Source organism: Osmerus mordax, chromosome 6, assembly GCF_038355195.1.
Source record: "Osmerus mordax isolate fOsmMor3 chromosome 6, fOsmMor3.pri, whole genome shotgun sequence".
Taxonomy (NCBI): domain Eukaryota; kingdom Metazoa; phylum Chordata; class Actinopteri; order Osmeriformes; family Osmeridae; genus Osmerus; species Osmerus mordax.
The window spans coordinates 2,249,123-2,272,807 of NC_090055.1; the positions used below are offsets into that span (position 1 = coordinate 2,249,123).

Genomic DNA, 23,685 nt, shown 5'->3' on the forward strand with positions numbered 1-23,685 from the left:
GAAGGAAAGAGAAAAGGTGCGCATACTCACTATTTACAGGACATCTGTGTGGCAATGTGGCCATAAATCCTTCTGGAGACTCATGTTCTGTCTGTATGCAACTGGTTGGAATTTATATATTGCGTGTGTGTGTGCACATATTTTTTTTTTTTTAATCCACATCCAATTTATACAGCTGTCTTTTAGACATTTGAAGGTGTTCTTTGCCTCGTGAAAACTGTCCCATGAGCAGACACCCAAACAAAAATCGGAATCCACAGAACCAGGGCCTTCGTCTAGACCTTCTAGAACATTCCATAGTGTTCTCTTCCTCCAGCCTTGAGTACATACTGGGCTTGTTACAAGAGATGAGGATCCACGTTTTCCAGTGGTGATGTTTTGGTTCTTGGTGATGCAGGGAGCGTTCTCCGAATAGTAACTAGGGGTTTGAACATCACAGTCCAAAGGCATCCTCCGATCTCTTGGATTGCATCAGTGCAAATAGATTCGGTCTACAGCTCTCCTCTCCTCTGTCCATGTAAGCAGACAGACCCTCTCAGTCTAAACCGCTACAACTGTAGTAGTATGGTTCAGTGCAAAGCCTATACGGTGCTGTATAGTACAGGTACTCCATAGTACTCTGAAGAAAAATACACACAGAAGGACAGAGCAGGACTTAGACTGCAGTACAATCCGTATCTGTGCAGTGCTGTGTGTGCAGTGCTGTGTGTGCAGTGCTGTGTGTGCAGTGCTGTGTGTGCAGTGTTGTGTGTGCAGTGCTGTGTGAGCAGTGCTGTGTGTGCAGTGCTGTGTGTGCAGTGCTGTGTGAGCAGTGCTGTGTGTGCAGTGCTGTGTGTGCAGTGCTGTATGTGCAGTGCTGTGTGAGCAGTGCTGTGTGTGCAGTGCTGTATGTGCAGTGCTTTGTGTGCAGTGCTGTGTGTGCAGTGCTGTGTGTGCAGTGCTGTGCTGTGTGTGCAGTGCTGTGTGTGCAGTGTTGTGTGTGCAGTCAACAGGGAGGTTAGTGCCCGCTTCATGCCTTGGGCATCCGGGTGCCAAAGCATCATAGAGCAGGGGGGTTCACCAAGCAGACTTTATGAGGATTGATCTGATATTTCACACAATTGAGAGATTGCAGGGTCCAGATCGAGATTAAATTGGCCTGTTACAGGATGATCAAATTTGAGGCGCAACCTTAAGTGATTTGGGGGCCTTAGGGGCTATCTGCTTTGTTTGGCAGACTATATGCTGTGGTGCCAGAGTGTCAAAGAACCAAGAGTAAACTACACTTGGTGGATGTTGCTGTTCTTTAAAGGTATGGGGATGTAAATATGATGATGTCATTCTGAATGTGTATAATCTTGACTGTAAACAGAGTAGCTCTCTCCGACAAGAGACAAAATTGAAAAAAAAAATGTTTTCCTTCCTATATGTTTATCATACACTTATACATACATTTTTGTGACCTGTTTTTTTTTTCTTTATTAGAAAAATTATTGTTATCACTATAATGTTTTTACTATGGATTTTTATAATCATTGTAAGACGACGACATAGTCACATCTGTCTTTGAAAAAGCATGCATGTTTATTTCCCCTACTCGTTGTTTCCCATGTCGTTTTATCTCCCTAATGCATCGTCATTTGGTGCTTGTCTTTCTTCATCTCCACATCCCTTCTTTCTTCTGTCGGTCCTCCCTTCATCCCCTAATCCATCTCACGGGGGACGTAAGGCTCCAAAAGAAAAGAATATTCTCTGTCGCGCCAACAGTTGTCTCTGTGTGAGTCAGCTCCCTCATCCCCCACTGTCTCTCAGCAGTATTAAGAGGTCATTACCTGACCCAAACAAATTACGTGTTCGATACCTGAAAAGGAACAGATTAATTGATAAATATTTGATTATTACGCTCAGTCTCTCCTGACTCCAGGGTCAGTCTGTCAGGAGTCTCATAACCCCGCCATCCCTCAGTTGGTTGTCATGGAAGCAGCTGACCCCTCCTCCTCCTCTTTCTTCTCCTCTAACGTCTGAGCGATGGTGGAAGTGACATCAGAGGTCTTCCATTCCGTGATTGGCTCTACTGCTGGTTGCCCTGGACTACTGCCTCCAGTAGCGGGGGAATCGTCTCCTCGTGTGGGTGGGGTCAGCGTCATGGACTCCGGCTCCATGCACAGTGTCACTTCCTCTTCCTGTGAAGAACAGGAAGGGCTTACTCTGGTGGCACTTTGAGCTCACAAAGTCCCACAACATTTTAACGTCGCCACAAAACCGAGCATCATGAAAAATCTAACGTAAAAATAAAAAAAACGTGTAGCAGTTGCTTTCAACAAAATGAAACGCGTCAACCTCATGTTTTGACCTATAGATGTCATGTATGACCTCTACAACGGAATGATCTTAAATGACCTCTGTTCCTTCACGTGACCTCACCTTGATGTCATCCTCCTGTTGTTCCAGGAGAGGGGAGTGTTCGTTCCCCATCTCCACCGTAGACTGGACCGCTAAGCCGGGCTCCACCACCGCAGACACGCCCATGAACCCTCCTCCCTCCATCGGATAGGACTCCATCTGTCCCGCCCCCCAAAGGTCCACCAACGGCGGATGAGTGGGAGGGGCCAGACTGTGGATGGTGCTGTTGGGCGTGGCTTGCAAGGAGTGATTGGCACTGTGCAGCCTGTGCTCTAGGGACTGGAAGGAGAAGGGATTCAGGCATCCGTGAACCCGTATCTAATTCTCACACCCCAACCCTCTCCCAGAGTGCCCGTTTATCTGACCTGTTGCTGCTGGTACTGCAGGAGCTGTTGCTGCTGGTAATGCTGGATCTGCTGCAGCTGTTGCAGCTGTTGCAGCTGGCTGTGCTGCTGCTGCTGCTGGGTCATGAAGTGGGCGGCCGTGTTCGCCTCGTAGCCTTCCCCGCCCGCCATGGCGTAGGAGCCGGCGGCGGGAGAAGCCACGCCGGAGGGCTCGTTGCTGATTGGCTCCCAGGCGTCGGAGGAGGAGAGGCAGTAGAGGCCCTGGGAGACGTAGGTATGCGGCCACACGTCCGCGGTGGAGTGGTGGAGGATCTGGTCTGAGGAGACCAAAAGAGGAAGAGGGTGAAAATAACGTCCTCAATTTCCTCGAACCCGTTGCATTTTGGTTTGGATTGATCTGGAATGCGGAGTCCGGAATGATCAAAATAGGATTCTTTGTTACACAAATACACGAATGTGCAAATCAAGACTGAAACTTTGCAGGCTCTGGGAAAAGGTGGTACCTTCTGACCAGGAACAAACCCCTGCCAGAACCCGTTATCTCTGAGCTAAAAACTTAATTCAAACTCTAACCAGAGAACATAGATATGATAAAACACTATAACTGTGTTTGTCCCCAGGCCCAGAGGCCCTGTCTACTCCTCTACTGACACATCCTTCAGACAGCTACCATCCTGATATTCCTTTATTTGATGGGTGAGTCATACTTGCTTTGCCATCTCATTTTCCACTGTGAGATTTATCTCCATAGACACAGGGGGCTAATATTCTCCCCTGATCGATGACCAGATATGAAACTTTTGAAGTATAACCGCTGTTTTGCTCGCTACATGCTCTTATGGTTCTTCCCTTTGGCACTTACTTTGGTTGTTCACAATGTGTGCTTCATGTTTTGGCTACTCGCAATGTTTTTGTGGCTATCTCATTGTTATGATCAGTGACCTATGCACTTTGTAAAGCTCTCTCTTGGAAGTCGCTTTGGATAAAAGCATCTGCTAAAGGAATAAATGTAAAATGTAATGTAATGTTTTTGTGCATTAGCAGCAATTTAATAGAAGCATATCAGTTTATGTGTTGGTGTATGCTTGCTGGCCTGGCAGATATGTGTACAGGGGCAGTCAAAAAGACAGAGCTGTGTAAATCAAACTTACATACATCTTACTGGTTGTGGGATGAAGTACATATTTTCTGACAAAATGACCTCAAGGTGTGCAGTCCAGATAGCCTACTGTGTAGCAGTGCTGAGAGCTTTCCTAGACTATATGGATGGCCGGTTCATCACTTTAATGACCAAAAAGGCTGTCAAAAATACACTGCACACTCTCAGCCGCTAACCTCCCTTAAGTACAAACTCTGCAGCCTGATTCTTAACTTATTTGTGTCATTGCTGGATGAAACTGTAATTAAAACTAACTAACGCATCTTTCACGTGTAGCGTACACCTACAAAAAACGTGTGGCGTACACCTACAAAAAACGCATTCAAAAGGCGCATTCCGATTTTTCCGACTCTGTCAGAACGCGTTATCGCATGAGATGAAAGAACACACGGGCGTTTTAAACTAACAACATTGCGATGTGGAATAATAATGACCGAGTGTACTATTTATACTGATGAAATCCCTTGTCTTGCGTTCCCCCAGGCCGTGTTTGCGAATGTGAAATGAGCATTGAGTTAACCCTGCTGGCGAGAGGAAGAGATGGAATAGATGTCTTAGTTACGGAGAAAATGACGCATGTCCTATAGCCGATAGGCTACTCTTCAGTTTCGTCTGCTCCCAAGCTTAGCCTACTGTATTGAAAGTTTATGGTTTGATATGCACCCATTTATTGTTTTTAATGGCAGCTTTCAGTTTTTTAACTTGCTTAATATAGATAATTATCCACATTAGGTCTACACACATAAGCCTTTTTTCCCAACATAATAAAAAAAAAAAAAGATCAATTTGGCTACTGTAATTTTTTAAAACTTCAAAACACTGTAAAACAAAAATTGTGACCGTTTATAGAGTAATTGCAGGCATTAATGCAGTTCATAACTGTCAACCCTTACCTCGGCTGGTGATGCTCTCCTGGTTGACCTCGCTGAGGTGTGCCACACTGCCCTGATTGGATCCCGACCTCATGCTCTCCCCGTCCATGGAGGTCCAGGCCATGAGCGTCGCCTGGGAGATCGCAAACTGCTGCAGGATACCTGAAGGTCAGAGGTTAGAGGTCAAGTCAGTGAGGGTCAAAGTCACCTCTAGGTTCAGCTGGCTGCCATTTCTGCTTAATCAGCTAGGAGGCCATGCAAGTTAGCTGGCAATGCGCCCAGCTAATTAGCTGAACTCTTGCGGCACTGCTGAGGGTTGCCAAGTTCAGAGTTGCCAGGTTCAGTCGTAAACCCTCAACTCGGGAGCGCCAACCTGCAGCAAAGCGTGCTTCCTTCTCTCCATCGCTGAGGTCGCTGTAGGCGTCGTTCTCCAACCGCCTCTCGTTCTCCCGCTCCTGGGTGGAGATGCGGGGCTGCATCACGCCTCCCGCGCCCACAGTCTGCATGCCCCAGTTCTGCCACTCGATCATGTGCGCCACCCGACCCTGGGCCATCCCTGTGGGCTTAGTCACCTTGTCCTTCATAGAGCGGGAAACTGGACGGAGCGTAGATCAGAGAAAGGAGGAGGAGGAGATGGTGAGGAAGAGGGAGGAGGAGATGGTGAGGAAGAGGGGGGAGACGAGGGGGGGGGGAGACCAAAACGCTATATCATCACCAAGACCTTGGAGCGATGTGTTCTTGGACCCCATGTTGGAAGGCCTCTGAATGAGAGCTGTTAAACAAGGGCCTTGCTGAACATGGCATGGATGGTTAAATAAGTTAGTGGAGGGGGGGGTGGGGGTGGCGCATTGGTGGATTGTTTTTATAATGCAAAAAATAATAATAATGATGAAGTGGAAGGTTGGTGTACACCCTGGGATACGGAGGAGGTTAATGGAGGTGAGATGGCGATGGGTTGTGAGTAATGAGAGCTTGGCTTGTTGACATGATGACTTGCTCTCCTCTGCTAAGCTAGGCTGGGTAAGCAAACAGCCCTGCACTTCCTGTCGCTTCTATGCAGCTGACTCCAACACGATGGAATCTGACTTGGCCAGGACGTTTAGGAGGCAGTCTAATGTTTGCATAATAGATTCCCTCTATATTTAATGTGACCAAGATGATGATTCTAATATTGAAATCCCTGTCTAGTCAGTGCTGCTCTGGAAGTGTATTGAATACGCGGAAGCATATGGAAATGAGGTTTATGCATTAAATATTGGATTTCGAGGAAGCATCTATACTACACTGCAAACTGCCTCTGCAGAGTGACATTCTGCAATGCAATATATTTCCTTGCACATCACTCAAATACACCGCACTGTACGACAGCTGGACTCAATCAGTACACTGAGAACATACTTGTTGAAACCACTGACACACTGCCAATTGCACAGGTATATACACACACACACACACACACACACACACACACTGGAGAACAGAACAACAAGAATGCCAGACACGAAAGGATTCTGCTCTTTCAAAACCACTTAACGTAAAACAAACTCGACTTCTCACTCACCACTCACCTCTCGTCACAGTAACAAGCTACATGATGATGCGATGTGCTATATTTTCCCTCCAGCTCCGTCACTGGGCTCGGTGATTTTCCATCAATGCGGAGCCATTGACGTATCGTATCAAAATGTGGGAGGAAGTGATTCAGGGGAACCCAGTTGGGTGCCATGTGGGCTCCAGCGTCTGGGCAGACGGGAGCTCACATGGGGTCTCTTTACCAGTTACAGGACAAACACACACCTGACACACCTGTCAGAGAGGACTTAGCAAGAGCGCCGATTCCATAGGCGTTGGAGTTCCTCTTCAGTCGAGGCAGGATCGACGTGGTGTCTTCCATAGACAGCTAGAGGAAGGGAGGATAGCGATAGGATGAAGAAAATAGGGATGGTGGAAAAGATGGTGCCAGAACACAGATATGTTTTAGGTGTGAATGGAAAGGAGAAGTGATAATAGATACTGGATTAGTGTAAGGTTTTTACTTTTGGGGGGGGGGAAGTCAGGACAGGATTAGAGAAGAGACACAAAAAGACTACATTTCCCAGAATTCATAAGGATCCATTTTCGGACCAGTTTCCTGCTTGGCAGCGTTGAGTTGCCTGATGGGAAGTGTAGGTTTTGGTCTGCTTTCAATGAGACGACAGTGCTCATTAACCGTTAGCCCTGCTCCCTAGTGCACCACCACTTAACTGAAGGAGACACTCAAAGAACAGTTAGGATGGGTGGTGAGGGGAGGACTGAGTCGACACCAAAGGTGAGGTAAATCAAATCAAAAGGAAAACAAACAGATTGAGGAAGAAAGATACATGAAGGAATGAAATCACAACACTTACATTGATTCCTTCCCATGAAAATTCTGAAGGTCCATGCTGAGGGAGAAAAATAGGAGGAGAGAGGGATGGGGACAGAAGGGGCAGTGAGAGAAAGAGAGAGAGAGAGGAGACGAGAGAGGTTGACGTGCGTGGGGGGAAATGGAAGAAGACAGGGCGAATGAGGCAGGAGAGAGATTGTGACAGAGGGAGATTGTACAACCGACATGCAGAATTGGAATATGATGGAGGGAGGACAAAAGAAGAAGAAAGAGGAGAGACAAATATATATGTGGTTTCCCAAGAAGAAGAAGAAAAAAAAACAGGGAATCAAAGACCGGAGCAACAGAGAGAAAGGAGGGGTTGAAAGGGGGATCAGTACATAGTTGTTCAGTTAAGAGTGTATATGTTATGAATGAATGACTCTCTCTCCTTTCTCTCTCGCTCTCTCTCTCTCTTTCTCTCTCTCTCTCTCTCTGTCTGTCTGTATCTCTCTCTCTCTCTCTGTCTGTCTGTATCTCTCTCTCGCTCTCTCTCTCTCTCTCTCTCTCTTGCTACATCTCCTACAGAAGAATAAAAAACGGGCTAAGCCGGAGGAGGCCCGTGCATCAGGCTTGTGTGTCTGTGTATGTATGACTGGGCGCTACATGAGTGCTCATGTGTGTATTTGTTATGTTTCTGTAAGCCGGTTCGTGCATGTGCATCCATGCACGCCTGTGCGGGTGTGTGTGTTTGTGTGTGTGCGTGCGTGCAGGCGCGTGTGTGTGTGTGTGTGTGTGTGTGTGTGAGAGAGGGGCAAAGGCAGCAGTGTCAGTGTTGTATTGTGACGGTATCTCTGGCTACAGACAGACACAAGGCTGAGGCTAACAGGAGGGAGATGGTGACCGAGGAGATAAGCAGTCGCTCCTGTCACCCTGCCTCCATCCATCTATCATCTGGACGTCACTGGCAGACCCCTGGTGGGGGGGGGGGGGGGGGGGGAGGGGAGCGCAGCGCTGGGACACAGACGCCATGACTCCCTGGATGTGGGAAGACAGCCCATCCCTCCTCTCGTCTTCTTCCCCTCTCCCTCCCTCCTTCTCTCTCTGGCTCCCTCCCTCCTTCTCCTCACCCTACACCCCCTTCCCTCCCAACCTCTCTGTGGATTGGACGAGAGCTTTAGCCCTGGACTTAGAGCCTGGTGGAGCAGTGGACTCTTTTATTTAATACTGGTCTGTGGAGTCCAGCTAGCGTTGATGTTGACGCTGTGATATTTTTCTCTTTAGTTTGGAGAGTCATAGTGGGGCTCAGACATAAATAATGGATCCACAGTACATTTGGTGGAGGGAAAGGAAGACTTTTATGGCTTAGGGCACCTTCCCTGTTCCTGACGGATTGGTTAGCGCTTTGGATCCGTTTTGCGACGGTCGCTAAGATGGGAGGAGCTGACAGAATGAGCATGACAGAGGGTTGAGGTGTGAAAAGGAGGAGGAGGGGTGATGTTCCTACTTTTCTACCATGAACCAGCCCTGAGCAATGACTCTGACAGTCAGAGAACAAGCAGCGGCCGTCATAGCAACAGCAATGAGCCGACCCTACGTGTTGGTCGTCCTTCCAGCTACGCCCGCCATTTTGAGTGAGGTGGAAGTTAGACCAACATTTGCGTGTGCTTTAGCAGGGCTACGCTACTAGCAGAAGCAGTGGGCATCCGTGGTATCTGTGGCAGCAGGCACGTTAAGTTTGAGCTGGCTTAAACTGGACTTGTGTCGGTAGCCATCTTGGATCCACTGCCGTACTACGCAGTCCACTGCTGGGAGCCATTTGGGGTCATGGGACAGCTGCGCAATTGTGGAGAAGTGCCACTGTTAGCCATTGCGATGAGTGGCAGGCTTACCTGTTCCCCATCCTTCTGTACTGGCACTCCATCTGCCGCTGTGGAAAGAGCGGGAGAGACAAGAAGAGAGGCAAAAAGGAGAAATGGTGTGAAAAGAGAGAGAGAGAGACAAGAGAAAAAGAAGGTTAACATTCAAAACAGAAAGACTTTTCTCACTAACCCAGAGGACCTCAAGACACATATTTAATGATTCCTACAGTTCCCCAATCAGGTAACAATTTACATCAAGGTAGGAGCCGTGAAGAGTTTAGAATAATGTATAAAGAATCAATACAGTGGTCAGGGGAGACTCAGAACGAAGGGTACCAGAAGTATAATCTCACTGTTGGATTAATGAATATTATTATACCTCCCCTCTTCCAGTCTGTCCAAATCCTAATTAAAACACTGGTTTAATTAACGAGACAGTGGTGGTAATGGAGTTTAAATACAGCAGTGGTCTCTGGGTGCCGGGTGCTCTCTCTAGCAGTGTGTCTCTGATCCCTGTGTGTCTCTCAAGGGGACTCACGTCTGTATGATCTGTGTGTGTGTGTGCCTGTGTGTGCCTGTGTGTGTGTGTCTCAGGGGGACTCACTCTTGTATGATCTGTGCGTGTGTGTGTGTGCCTGTGTGTGTCTCTCAGGGGAACTCCCTCTTGCATGATCTGTGTGTGTATGTGTGTGCATGTGTGTGTGCACGTGTGTGTGTATTGACCCCAGGGGTGTTGAATCAAACATTTCAGTTTGTCTAGAGGGTGGACACATAGAGCAGCTCTCCTCCAGGTCTACTTCTGTTTTTGACCCACTGACCCACTGATACTCCAGCGTCTGGTCCTCCATGTGTCAGAGTTCCACTGTCAACCAGCCTCCTGTCCAGCAATCCAGTCCTATCAGATCACTGGGCTTGTTCATTCCCTCCCTCAGGGAGGCAAGGGCGCAGCTAGGCCAGAGCAATCAATCCCAACCCCCCGCATTTTCACTTTCACCTAATCAGTCCCATCACCGCTCATCATTGCCAAAATAAACAGTGGAATGCTGCTTAGAATTGGGCATCAACTTGGATGGAAGGATTGGATTTATTTTTTCTCAATTGATTCTTGGTTTCCCAGACCAGACCTAACAGTCTGTCCGACTTTGAAATGACCTGATCGACCTGTCCGGTTGGTATGACCTCTCTAATCTGATCTATCACAACACAGGTGTATAAAAACACTATTAGTCCATTAAGTCATACTGTTTCCTCCCTCCAGAAGGCCTGGGTGTTGGGATGTGTGTTATTTTCTATCTATAGGCACACAAACACTGGCATGTATGGTCAACACACACACACACACCCTACCCCCCAACTCACACACACACACACACACAGACACACCCTACCCCCAACCTCAGATGCGTTTAGACAATTATCAGATTAACAAAACCGTCACATCCGCCCCCTCATGAATCACATCACGAGAAGCCTGGCTGCACACACAACACTATTCTATGGATTGCTCGCCTGTACACAACCACACAGTCAAAGCAAACCCGTCCTTTATCCACAGTCTATATATGTGCTGCTTCGTGTGGGCGGTCTTTGAGTAAGTCTTCAGGCGACGCCGCAACAGTGAGGATAATCTACATACAAATCTATTTTTTTATTGGAAGATATAAATGGTTAGGAGACATTAACTAATTGAATTACCATAGCTACCCCTAAAATCTCTGAATACCATTGATTAAAAAAAATAGTCTTGGCCTGTGTTTTAGTGTGTTTGTTTAAGGTTGCTCTGGTTCAACGTAAGAATGGTCGGAAAATGCAGTAAGCTACACTTAAGAAGACAGAAACCCTCCTCGAATGAACAACGACAACAACAGAGCACATGACCATCTCTGAGCCAGCTCTCTCCCCTGGCGCTCTGCCTCCCACACTGCGCTACGACGCTGGATACCCCCCTGCAGCCGTGGGGGAGACGAGCACTGCCGGGAGAGAGAGACGGGGAGGGGAGGGGAGGAGTGAGGCGGCCGTGCGGAACGAACGACCAAAGATCTGCAGCGGCTGCTCTGTCAGCTCGGGTTTGAACGTCATCTGTCCATTTTAAACCGTAGATACCCTGCAGCAAGCAAATAACCGGGAGGCTGTTCGTTAATATCGTGGAAGCTGCGGCAAGGCTAGTTCACATGGTGGGATGCCGGTGTTTAGACTTTAATTGGACTAGCTGTTGAGGGCAGATGCCGCGTTATTGAGCCGAGAGTCGTCAGGGAAACAGCTGAGCACCGGAGCTCCAGATGTTTTAGACGGGATTGGGAGTCTGCGCGGCTGAGGAGCGTGACTGCTGTCACCCATCCATGGATGACTGCCCTGCCTCTTTTCCTGAAAAGATGGCATGGCTTTGCCCTGTCACCTATCCCACGCAATACTACATGTCCCCATCATGCGAGGGTGTGACATGGCTCATTGCTCCTCCCAGTCATTTAATCTGGCAGCCTCGTGGAGAGCAGGTTCTCTTCGCTGCTCCGGGCTAAGTAGGTTACAGCAGCACAAGCGCATCAACCCTGGCCCTCCGGAAGTGGAGACGAGTAAGGCAGGTTGCTGGACTGAATATTGTCTTATTATCATCCTTAATCCTGAATATTCATGAGGTGTTCGTTTACATAGGTGTGCTGTCGCTGGGCTAAGATACCCACACACATTGGTCTCCTACATTAAGGTTGATGGTAATGTCTGTTTCCCTTGCTGATAACCCATTTTAGTCACCTTTTCTCATTATTACCACACGTAGCGAACCTGCAGATTGCCTGTCACCGTGACGCCCTGTTCCCTTATCGGTATTAGCGGATAAGGATAACATTTGCCACCATGTGCACACTCAAAGATGCCATGATAACGCTCTCCTCCTTTCACGGCGATGCGTGTCAGTTTTATAACTCACTCGGAGGCTGAGTCACTGTACAGCGAGGATCAACACTGCACCCACACACACATGCAATCTCATGTAGACGCGCACACACACACTCCAAATCTCACTCTCTCTCTCTCTGTTTCTTCCACGTACTGTACACTGATTAAGGGATTGCTACCTAACAAGCCTGACACTCACTGATTGCGCACCAGAAACAATGTAAACCATGATGACAAACATCGCACACTCACGCACACACACACATGCAGTCTCACTTGAGTATACCACCTCTTAGTCATTCACCTTGTCTGTTCAGGCCAATTCAGTTATCATCCATCATGTCTTTCTTTGCGACGGTGAATGGGATCAGCAGTAATGTAGAGGTGCAGTGTTTGGGTGTCTTGTGACTTTCCTTCATATTGTGTCTGCACTTTTAAACCAATCAATGTCAGGGAATCCCTCCCTGTAACATACTATCATCACCAACATAATGAGGATAAGGTGATGGGTAAGAACACGCATACAAACACGCCTACACAGACACCATCATACCACCCCTCCCTGGAAGAGTGTGTCTGCACAGACACACACACTCTGGTTCAAGCTACATCATCAGAATCTGCTCATAATGCCTGGCTAGTGTCAGCAGAAACGTCATACTAAGCATTGACAAGCACGCACACACACACACACACACAGACACTCTCCTGTTAATCATTCTCTCTACTGTACCACCCATCAGTGGACACAGTGTTGTTATAAGTGTTATACTTTCTTTTTCGCCCAAGGTGAAACTTTACTTCACACAAAAAAAACACATTAAACATCAAATTTCCAGAGTTACATTGATGCGCAGCAGATGCCAGTATCAAGCACAGCCTATTCAGAATCACTCAACCAACAATGCTCATGCCTACCTACATTTATCCAATGTGGACCATCCCCTCGCCCCCAGACCCTCCCAGACGCCCTGCTCGCCCCTCGGCCCCAGACCCTCCCAGACGCCCTGCTCGCCCCTCGCCCCCAGACCCTCCCAGACGCCCTGCTCGCCCCTCGGCCCCAGACCCTCCCAGACGCCCTGCTCGCCCCTCGACCCCAGACCCTCCCAGACATCCTGCTCGCCCCTCGACCACAGACCCTCCCTGACGCCCTGCTCGCCCCTCGACCCCAGACCCTCCCAGATGCCCTGCTCGCCCCCAGACCCTCCCAGACGCCCTGCTCAACCCTCGGCCCCAGACCCTCCCAGACGCCCTGCTCGCCCCTCGACCCCAGACCCTCCCTGACGCCCTTCTCAACCCTCGGCCCCAGACCCTCCCAGACGCCCTGCTCGCCCCTCGACCCCAGACCCTCCCAGACGCCCTGCTCGCCCCTCGGCCCCAGACCCTCCCAGACATCCTGCTCGCCCCTCGACCACAGACCCTCCCTGACGCCCTGCTCGCCCCTCGACCCCAGACCCTCCCAGATGCCCTGCTCGCCCCTCGACCCCAGACCCTCCCAGATGCCCTGCTCAACCCTCGGCCCCAGACCCTCCCAGACGCCCTGCTCGCCCCTCGACCCCAGACCCTCCCTGACGCCCTGCTCGCCCCTCGACCCCAGACCCTCCCAGACGCCCTGCACGCCCCTCGACCCCAGACCCTCCCTGACGCCCTGCTCGCCCCTCGGCCCCAGACCCCCCCAGATCCCCTGCTCGCCCCTCGGCAGGTGCTGCATAGCCCGCTTTGTATGTATGTCACAGAAACAGGGGCAGCCACGGCCAGGATGGATGTCCTACTGTAGCTGCACCAACTCAACAGGCTCCAGTTCACCTCATTCTGGAACAGGTTGAGGACGATCCAGCCTTGCCACGGCGCTGGCTACAGTCAACAGCTGTGTAACAGCAACGTGGACTAGATAGTCAAGACGGTATCTGTAACATACCTGTAGATTGACTAAAATGATGCATGTTATGTATTTTCTTCGTCTTCCATGAATAGCCGACTGCAGACTGTTATGTTTTAAGATAGCCATGGCCCCACACCCACATGATGTTACTGGCAGATATCCTAACTCTAACAGGAGTACACAGAGATACTCTAGATAGGATATAAGGTTACCCCAGGAGCAGACAAACACATTAGCCTCTTTACTACAGGATCGTGGAGCACCTGCTGTTCTCCAGTGGATTCTTGGTTGGCAGGAAGCTGCAGCTGAGAAGGCTGATCGATTGTGGACACTAAAGCCATCCTCACCCAGGATAAACACACACCACTCCCGAGCTTTAGCCATCAAGGCTGCTGGCTTTCAAATCGCCGGCTTTCGGTTCACCTCTGTGGGTGAAATCCCAGCAGCTAGGCCTTGGTAGGAATACGAATGCACTGCATTTCCATCGCTAACAATATCAACAACTGTTCCAGTGAGAAGCAAGAGCCATCGCCCTGGTAATCAGTCGGTTCTTAGTCACAGCACCCAGGGCACCTACGACTATTTACAGACTGTTTATCTGCAATGAAGCCAATGGCTTTTTTTCCTGTCCAGCTTATCTGTTTCTACTTCTCAGGGTGTCCGTGTTGTGCAGGAAACCTGCTCTGAAGCTGTTGTCTGACACAACAAACATTCTGCTACTGTGAGGAGAACTGCAGAAGCCTGGCTTCCACACATCTGCTCAGCCAACCAAATTCATGTTCTGGTTATTTTTAGGCCTTCTTATCGTTTAATTGACTTCTGTTATGTATAACTGTACGTGGGGAAGAGAGGAATTAACCTTTTTTGTCACTAAGATCCTCTTCTGTTGGCCAAGTCTGACTGTAACCTGGTTTGGAGGTGATCTAACCCTACAGTGATGGCAGCCTTCTGGATCTGAGCTGGATGTGATCTTGAAGACAAACCCACCTCTGGATGTCTATTTGTCACCACATCTTTAGAGTCCATCTCTACAATTGTAGCCGCCTTAACGGATCATGAATATTTCACAATTTCACGAACTTAGTGTAAGTACTTTGTGTTCGTATTAAGAATGGGGAAAACCCTTCATGTACATTTTCCAGGGTTCAAAACAGAACACTGAATTATGACAACGTCTTCAGAGGACACTTCAGTGTGTTCTGGTTTGCTTATTGTAACAATGTTATTGTTTGTTTGTTTTGCATGCACACTTGCATGTAAGATGTCTACTGGGAATGTCTCTAAAGCATATGCCCTGTTTTTTATGCTCTCTCTCTCTCTCTCTCTCTCTCTCAATCTCTCTCTCTCTCTCTCTCGCTCTGTCTCTCGCTCTGTCTCTCGCTCACTCTCAACACGTCCAGCCCTGAAGGTAATTTACTTAACATTTCATGAACCGGGTATTTTCCAGGACAGTCCCAACCTGTAATGCTCCATGCAATCAAGAGTACTCTTCTGCTCACGTATCAACCCCCTCCCTCTCTCTCCCCTCCTTCCATCTCCCTCCTTCCGTCTCCTCTCCTCTGCCTGCGATAAAACGAAGCATGTCTTCCTCCGTTGCCCCTGTCCTTCCCTCTCCTTCTCTCTCTCTCTCCGTCTCTCCCTCCATCAGGGCACGTCACACCACACCACGCCAGCGCTCCCAAGCACGGCATGCTTCCCCATATCTCCCATTCTCTTTCTCTCCCTCACTATAAACAAGGACCATGATAGCCTTTCAATCCCTCTCTCCTTCCCTCCATCCCTCTCTCTTTGCCTCCCACACAAACACACACACGGACACACATACTGACAAGCGGCATCAGAAATCCGAGGAGGAAAGGAGCGAGGGAGGAGGGAGGGCACACAGCAGCCAGCACATTTGAACACACATCATCGTCTCTGACATCTTGGCTAAACGTGAATCCTGAAGCCTCGATCTAAACAAGGCTACACGGCTAGCAGCCATCCCATCCCCACCCCGCACGCCTCAGAGCCACCACACGCTCCGCACGGAGCCTGGAGAACACACACTCACACACACGCACGCCAGCCTGTCTCCTGTCCTCCACACCCCCGGTCTGGAGCAGGACCCCCGTCCCCCCCCGTCTCCCCCGCCCGCCACCAGAGAAGAAGAAGAAGAAGAGCAGTCCTTACTGAGTCTCCTGGAGCCGATGCATCCCATGGTGTATTCACAAAGGCCCTGGATACAAGCAAGGAAGCGTTACCTTGACACCATGCATTCTCTCTCTCTCTCTCTCTCTTGCTTTCTCTCTCTCTTTCTCTTTACTAGCTCGCCCCGCTCGTCTCCCCAGTGCTCCCTGCGCTCTCGCTCTCTTTCTCTCTCTTCCCCTCCCTCCTGCGCTTGCTCACTCGCTCGGTCCCTCCCTCTCTCTTTTCTTTCTCTCCCTCTGTCTCTCTATCCCTCCTTCTCTCTCACACAGTCTTGGAAGATCCGGTTAGTAAGTCAGTATGCCTAAGGGAGAGCGATAAGTAAATAAGCAGCAATAATATTGTTATAATTATTATTATCCATATAATTATTATCATCCTTATCTTCATTAGCTGTATCACGAGTATTGTCAATAGGGACATTGTTACCCTTTTACTATGAAAATGTTTATGATCATATGATCATTACTAATACTGTGATTTTTTACCCTCTATTCTGCAACAGAGGGCATCTAAATCACTGCACTTAATTAGAGCATTTAGAAATCACGTAAGCTGATTACGAAATTTACAGAAATTCTATTTTTTCTCGATCCTTAAAAAAAAAATCTTATCGACTTCATCAGGTGTCAAGTAGAGGAATCACAAAGGAAGTAAGACTTCCAGAGAGTAACATGAAGAGAGCCAAGCTTCCATTAGAGAGAGAATACATAGTGAAAGCATTGGGATGCTGTTAGAGGATCAGTGGGCAGGAGAGGGCAGGAGAGCGGTTGGATGCCATTGTTGTCATTGTTGTGGATATCACTGCACTGCTGTAGTATTCCTCATCTAAAATGGGGGTCTCTCTCTCTGTCTCCCTCTCCCGTGCACGCTCTGCCTAACAATGCACTGCAGCTGTTCCCTATCGCCTCTCCTCCTCCTCCTCCTCCATGCTCCTCAATTCTTCTCCCCTCCCTCTTTTCAGCACCCACCCTCTCTCCTCCCTCCAAACTCCTCCTCTTTCTGTCCGTCTGTCTCGCACACACGCTGCGTTCAAAGAATGCATGCAGGCGCACGCGCTCGCATGCACACACTGGGCCAGTATTGGCAATAGTGAGAGAAGAGGGTATTCCTCTCCAGTCACATCTCCAGATCCCACCTCTCTCTCTCTCTCTCTCTTTCTGTTCTGTCATTTTAGACATCGATCCTCTCATGCTCTGTTCTGCTTCCCTCTCTTTTTGCCTCCCTCCTTCACTTTCCATCCCTGCATCCCTCCCTCCCTATCTCTTTCCATCGCTGAATCTTCCTCTCTCTTTCCTACCCCACCCCCTCCCTCTGGTGACAAAAACAATGAGAGGAGTGGCTATTTTATCTGCATATCTCCCTCATCCAACTCTCTCTCTCTCTCCATCCCTCTTTTCTCTCCTCTGACCTCCATGTGCCTCGAAACAAATCTATATTCACCTTCCACCATTCCCTCTCCTTATCTCTCCATCTTTCCCTCCGTCCATCCGTCCATCCCCTCCTCTCTTTTTTCCCTACCTCTGTTTCTGTCTCTCTATTTCTGTCCATCCAGGATGGCCCATGCCCCCTCTCTCTCAGGGCTGATTATATATTTATGCCCTGTTTCTCTAAGGGTTTGCCTGCCAAATGACGCAGGCACGTTCAGGGGGAGTGAAGGGGGGGGGGGGGGGGGGGGGGGAGGGCAGTTATGGTCAATAATGTTTCCTTGACTTAACACACACTAGGAGAGGCAGAAAGCCGGGAAGCTATGGGGCCAGATGGAGGGAGAAGACGAGGGAGGGGCAGACGGGGGTAGTGGTGGGGGAAGGCGGGAGAAGCATTGAGTCATGCAAGGCGGAGCAGAGGTGAGGAGAAGACGCTCAAATTAGTATTCCACAGGGGACAGAGAGAGAGAGTGAGAGAGAGAGAGAGAGAGAGAGAGAGAGAGAGAGAGAGAGAGAGAGAGAGAGAGAGAGAGAGAGAGAGAGAGAGAGAGAGAGAGAGAGAGAGAGAGAGAGAGAGAGAGAGAGAGGGAGCGGGGGGGGAGGAGGCCTGAAAGAGAGAGAACGAGAGATAAAGTGGGGGAGGGAAAGAAAGAAAGTGAAAGGGAGAGGGATTTGGGGGAGTAGAGAAAGAGAAACAGGGGGAGGATGAGAGAGGGTTCAACTCTGATTGTGTACGAGAACTAGACAGGCCGTTCAGCTTTAATCTTCCCCGATCCTGCATTGTTTATGGGAGGCCAGCACAGTGTTTGTGTTTCGGTATGTTGTGTGAGGGAGAAGGAGGGGGGAGGAGAGAGCAGTGTGGGGTGGGAGAGGGGGAGGACGGGGAGGGTTAGAGGGAGCCCACCTCATCCAGGGAACAGAGATAAACTACAACATTGTGACCCCCATCTAGATACACTACCTCCCTCTGATCTCTTTCATTAGCGGTTGAGTAGCATGTGGACCCCAGAGCTTCCCTCTGTAGCTCTCTCTCTCTCCACAACTAACTCTCTCTCTCCTTCTCTCTCTCTGTATCTCTCTCTCTCTCCACAACTAACTCTCTCTCTCTCTCTCCACAACTAACTCTCTCTCTCCTTCTCTCTCTCTGTAGCTCTCTCTCCACAACTAACTCTCTCTCTCCTTCTCTCTCTCTGTATCTCTCTCCACAACTAACTCTCTCTCTCCTTCTCTCTCTCTGTATCTCTCTCTCTCTCCACAACTAACTCTCTCTCTCTCCACAACTAACTCTCTCTCTCCTTCTCTCTCTCTGTAGCTCTCTCTCTCCACAACTAACTCTCTCTCTCCTTCTCTCTCTCTGTATCTCTCTCTCTCCACAACTAACTCTCTCTCTCCTTCTCTCTCTCTGTATCTCTCTCTCTCCACAACTAACTCTCTCTCTCCTTCTCTCTCTCTGTATCTCTCTCTCTCTCCACAACTAACTCTCTCTCTCCTTCTCTCTCTCTGTATCTCTCTCTCTCTCCACAACTAACTCTCTCTCTCCTTCTCTCTCTCTGTATCTCTCTCTCTCCACAACTAACTCTCTCTCTCCTTCTCTCTCTCTGTATCTCTCTCTCTCTCCACAACTAACTCTCTCTCTCCTTCTCTCTCTCTGTATCTCTCTCTCTCTCCACAACTAACTCTCTCTCTCCTTCTCTCTCTCTGTATCTCTCTCTCTCTCCACAACTAACTCTCTCTCTCCTTCTCTCTCTCTGTATCTCTCTCTCTCTCCACAACTAACTCTCTCTCTCCTTCTCTCTCTCTGTATCTCTCTCTCTCTCCACAACTAACTCTCTCTCTCCTTCTCTCTCTCTGTATCTCTCTCTCTCTCCACAACTAACTCTATCTCTCATTCTCTCTCTCTGTATCTCTCTCTCTCTCCACAACTAACTCTCTCTCTCCTTCTCTCTCTCTGTATCTCTCTCTCTCTCTCTCCACAACTAACTCTCTCTCTCCTTCTCTCTCTCTGTATCTCTCTCTCTCTCCACAACTAACTCTCTCTCTCCTTCTCTCTCTCTGTATCTCTCTCTCTCCACAACTAACTCTCTCTCTCCTTCTCTCTCTCTGTATCTCTCTCTCCACAACTAACTCTCTCTCTCCTTCTCTCTCTCTGTATCTCTCTCCACAACTAACTCTCTCTCTCCTTCTCTCTCTCTGTATCTCTCTCTCTCCACAACTAACTCTCTCTCTCCTTCTCTCTCTCTGTATCTCTCTCTCTCCACAACTAACTCTCTCTCTCCTTCTCTCTCTCTCTCTCTCTCTCTCTCTCCACAACTCTCTCTCTCTATCTCTCTCTCTCCACAACTCTCTCTCTCTCTCTCCACAACTCTCTCTCTATCTCTCTCTCTCCACAACTCTCTCTCTCCTTCTCTCTCTCTCACTCCATCTCTCTCTCTCTCTCTCTCTCTCTGTCCCTGCAGTTCTCAATCTCAGTGTCTATCTCTTTTTTCTTCTCTCCCCCTAAAAGATAGTGTCTTAAATCTCTCTCCGTCTGTCAATCACCATGACTTTCTCAGCCAGTCAGTACCCCCCCTCTGATTCTCTTAACTCTCCTTCATCTCCAGCATCTCTTTCACAGTCTGCTCAGACAACGGGTGTGTTTAACCCTGGATATGGGTGGCATGAAGATCTTAGGCCAGTGTGTACAAACACTGAGATCCCCATGAACATACAAGCCCACGTATACAGATGTGTCCATACTCTCACACACACACACACACACACACACAGACACACACACGCACAGCTGTGGCAGTGCTGTGATCTATGACACGGCCTGTCATTGTAAGGCAAGGCCAACCATGAGGGGACCGGGCCTTGACAGTAATCTCATCTGTGACACATGAGCTGTTGCAAAGATGGCCGTCACGCAAACACGATTCAACCTTCAACAACCATATTTAGGTGAGTGGATTCTGTTTATTATAAAGACGCTCTTTAATGTTGTAGGACTAAGCCGGGTTATCATTGTTGCAAGTTCAATGTTTTGGCTGGGTAGTATGACGCTGTGTGTGTGTGTGTGACAGGGTAACGCTGAGGTTTTTAATAAGATCCCAGCTATCCTCTATTATTTAGAAAGATCTTAGTTCTCCCCTGCACTTACCCTACATTCCCTGTTTCCTCCTCTTGTCTAGACGGCCGCTCGGTTTAGAGTTCATCTGGTGCTTACAGTCAAACCATCTGCACCTGCAGACCTGTCCTGCTGTCTGTTCTCCTAAACGTCCATGTCAATCAGTCGCTCTTTCCATACCCTATCAGTGTCCTCCTGTCTCCTGTTACCTGCCACCTCCCTCTCCCTCCCTTGGAGCTGGCCTCCTGAGTGCTGCCGATGAAGGTTATACTGACATCTGCTGGCTGAATGTAGAACTGCGGTCTGAATTTGCAATAGGTAGCTGTGATTTTGGGAGAGAGACAATTGGCTGTACAGGGATCTTTCCAATATTGGAACAATATGTATTGTCAAAATATGAATCTGCTTATTTTCCTTAGAGACTCTTTGGAAAATCGGAAAAGATCTGGTGGTGAATATTTCTGAACAATTGCCCCATGGAACTGTAAACTGAATTAAAGGTGCAAGATTGTCTCTGGGAGTAAAGAAATGCAGCGTATTGAAATGTGTGTTGGTGTGTGATAGCCAGTCTCCAAAGCTGGATTGAAAGCAGGATATTAACTTGGCTGCAAGATATGTGCAGGTAATGACTCACTCACAGGGTAGGGAAAGAGATAGAAGGAGGAGAAGAAAAAGAGGGGAGGAGGTAGAGCCTCCTTAGGCATGGATGGGTGAGGAATGGAGGGAGGTAGGGGGAGGGAGGGGGAGAGGGAGGGAGGGAGGGAGGGAGGGAGGGAGGGAGGGAGGGAGGGAGGGAGGGAGGGAGGGAGGGAGGGAGGGAGGGAGGGAGGGAGGGAGGGAGGGAGGGAGGGAGGGAGGGAGGGAGGGAGGGAGGGAGGGAGGGAGGGAGGGAGGGAGGGAGGGAGGGAGGGAGGGAGGGAGGGAGGGAGGGAGGGGAAGGAGAGATAGAGGGAGGGAAACTGCTCATGCCAGGGTTTGGCTGCATTCCAGGCTGTCTGGCTCTGATTCTGATGGCCTCCTGTTTTTTTTAGCCCAACCTCCAGACTGACAGAAGGACCCCAAAGCTGCCCTCCCACTGCCCGAATCAAACTCAACTAAACAAACAGACAAACACCAGCCTGCCAAGTACAGAAATAAGAAATACAGACCAACTTCAACCATAATCTTAACTGTATTCTACAGCACGACATGCTCTTATGGTTCTCCCCATTGGCACTTATTTGCTTTTCACAATGTGTGCTTCATGTTTGGCTACTCGCAATGTTTTGGGGCTATCTCATTGTTATGATCAGTGACCTATGCTCTTTTGTAAAGCTCTCTCTTGGAAGTCGCTTTGGATAAAAGCGTCTTCTAAATGAATACATGTAAATGTATTCAACATAGACAGAGCTTGCATATGGGTACAATTCCTGAAAGACTATGTTTTTTGGCATAGCTGACTAGATATTACACTGAGAGCAGGGGAACACCTTTTCTCTCGCCAGACAGGCAGTACCGGTGGAAAGTGCCGTTCTTTCCTTGATGGAAGTAGGCAGGGTCTGGAAACATTCCATAGGGGGACAATAGGCTATCAAAGACCACTCCACAAACACACTGTGAATCAAGAAACACCCCTGGCTTAAAACAGAAACACACTGTCAAGTACAGTGCGGCACAATTACCTCGATAACTTCACCACCAGAAACATACACAAGAAACGGCCCACTGCATGACCCTGTGAAACTACTGTAGCACTTACACCTGCATCTGGTCATAGATTACTCAGGGATGTGAAACTGGGTCAGCTGGAGCCACAAACACACCTTGTTTCACATCACACCTTTAGTGTGATAAGAGGGTGTGGGCAGCAGTGGCCGCATGTGTGTGAGTGTGTGTGTGTGTGTGTGAGTGTGTGCGTGTGAGTGTGTGCATGTGTGTGTGTGTGTGTGTGAGTACGTGTGTGTGTGGGTGTGTGAGTATGTGTGAGTGTGTGTCTGTGTGCATGTGTGTGTGTGTGTGTGTGAGTATGTGTTTGTGTGTGTGAGTATGTGTGAGTGTGTGGGTGTGTGTGTGCGTGTGTGAGTGTGTGTCTGTGTGCATGTGTGTGTGTGTATGTGTGAGTATGTGTGTGTGTGTGTGTGTGAGTATGTGTGAGTGTGTGTCTGTGTGCATGTGTGTGTACGTGTGAGTACGTGTGTGTGTGTGTGAGTATGTGTGAGTGTGTGGGTGTGTGTGTGCGTGTGTGTGAGTACGTGTATGTGTGAGTACGTGTGTGTGTGTGTGTGTGTGTGTGAGTGAGTGTGTGTGTGTGCGTGTGTGTGTGTGTGTGCATGTGTGTGTGTGTGCCTCATCAGAACAGCAGCAGATGTGCAGGATGGGAGGTGTGGTCCTTTTGGCTGTGACGTTAGTCTATGTGCACTACAACCACATCCTCCATGTGAGTATCAGGAGTTATAATACTGATATCCATCTTTAGGTTACTCACCATGACAAACACATTGAGCAAAAGGCAGATCAACAAAGTGTTTCGAAAGTTCCTCAGTGCCTGAGGAGATACCCGGTGTCGTTCACTGCTAAGGATATGAGGATTTATTGTTTCTGTGCCAGATGAAACAGAAATGCGTTTTTACACCTGAACTTGTTCATGACTGTTCTCAGAAAGTTTAGCGCAAACAAACAGAAATTTTAAGAGAAAGTTATTTATGTGTTTCAAGTTGAGTGTTGGAACAAAGACCAATGAGTAGATTTATTTATTTCGGCTCTGTGCTACGGCCAGAATATTTTCCCTTGTGTTCCCCTCTTTACCCCTAACCAGTTTAGTATCTGTATCTAATCAAGTCTTTACCTCCATTATCTCTCTCTCTCTCCCTCTCTCTCTCTCTCTCTCTCTCTCTCTGGTTCCCTCACTCTGACCTTACAAGGAAAGGCAGGCAGGGTTGATGTCATAGAATGAAGAATGTTGCAAGAATCCAGAGAGAGAGAGAGAGAGAGGGAGAGGGAGAGGGAGAGGGAGAGAGGGGGGGGAAAAGGGGGGGGAGAGGGGGGGGTACTGCTGGAGATTTTTTACACACACATCCACAAAGCTGGCAGAAAGACTGGAATGAAAAAAAGAGAGAGAGGGATAAGAGGAGAGAGAAACGCAAAGAGAGAGAGAGCGAGAGAGATGTTTACATAGTAATATATATACGTCTTGAGCAAAAGTCAAACGAGAAAGAACTTGTTTGGAAGGATGGTGTCATTCCTTTTCCA

At 48.8% G+C, this 23,685-nt stretch overlaps 1 protein-coding gene across 3 annotated transcripts in view; it reads right to left on the reverse strand.

Moving 5' to 3' along the window:
• Window positions 1–568: 568 nt before the first annotated feature.
• Window positions 569–23,685, reverse strand: part of fam131bb (family with sequence similarity 131 member Bb) — a 37,038-nt gene continuing 13,921 nt past the window's right edge. The window contains exons 1-9 of one of the 3 annotated variants that reach the window (XM_067237244.1): window positions 15,910–16,016; window positions 8,994–9,031; window positions 7,145–7,180; window positions 6,564–6,657; window positions 5,131–5,352; window positions 4,779–4,919; window positions 2,748–3,043; window positions 2,404–2,661; window positions 569–2,162 (exon numbers count right to left, since the gene is read on the reverse strand). In XM_067237244.1, the coding sequence (XP_067093345.1) occupies window positions 1,941–2,162; window positions 2,404–2,661; window positions 2,748–3,043; window positions 4,779–4,919; window positions 5,131–5,352; window positions 6,564–6,657; window positions 7,145–7,180; window positions 8,994–9,031; window positions 15,910–15,937 (1,335 nt within the window). In that variant the 5' untranslated portion in view covers window positions 15,938–16,016 and the 3' untranslated portion in view covers window positions 569–1,940. Of the gene's footprint in view, window positions 2,163–2,403; window positions 2,662–2,747; window positions 3,044–4,778; window positions 4,920–5,130; window positions 5,353–6,554; window positions 6,658–7,144; window positions 7,181–8,993; window positions 9,032–15,909; window positions 16,017–23,685 lie in introns of those variants that run through there. The other 2 variants (XM_067237243.1, XM_067237245.1) reach the window with 2 other exon arrangements.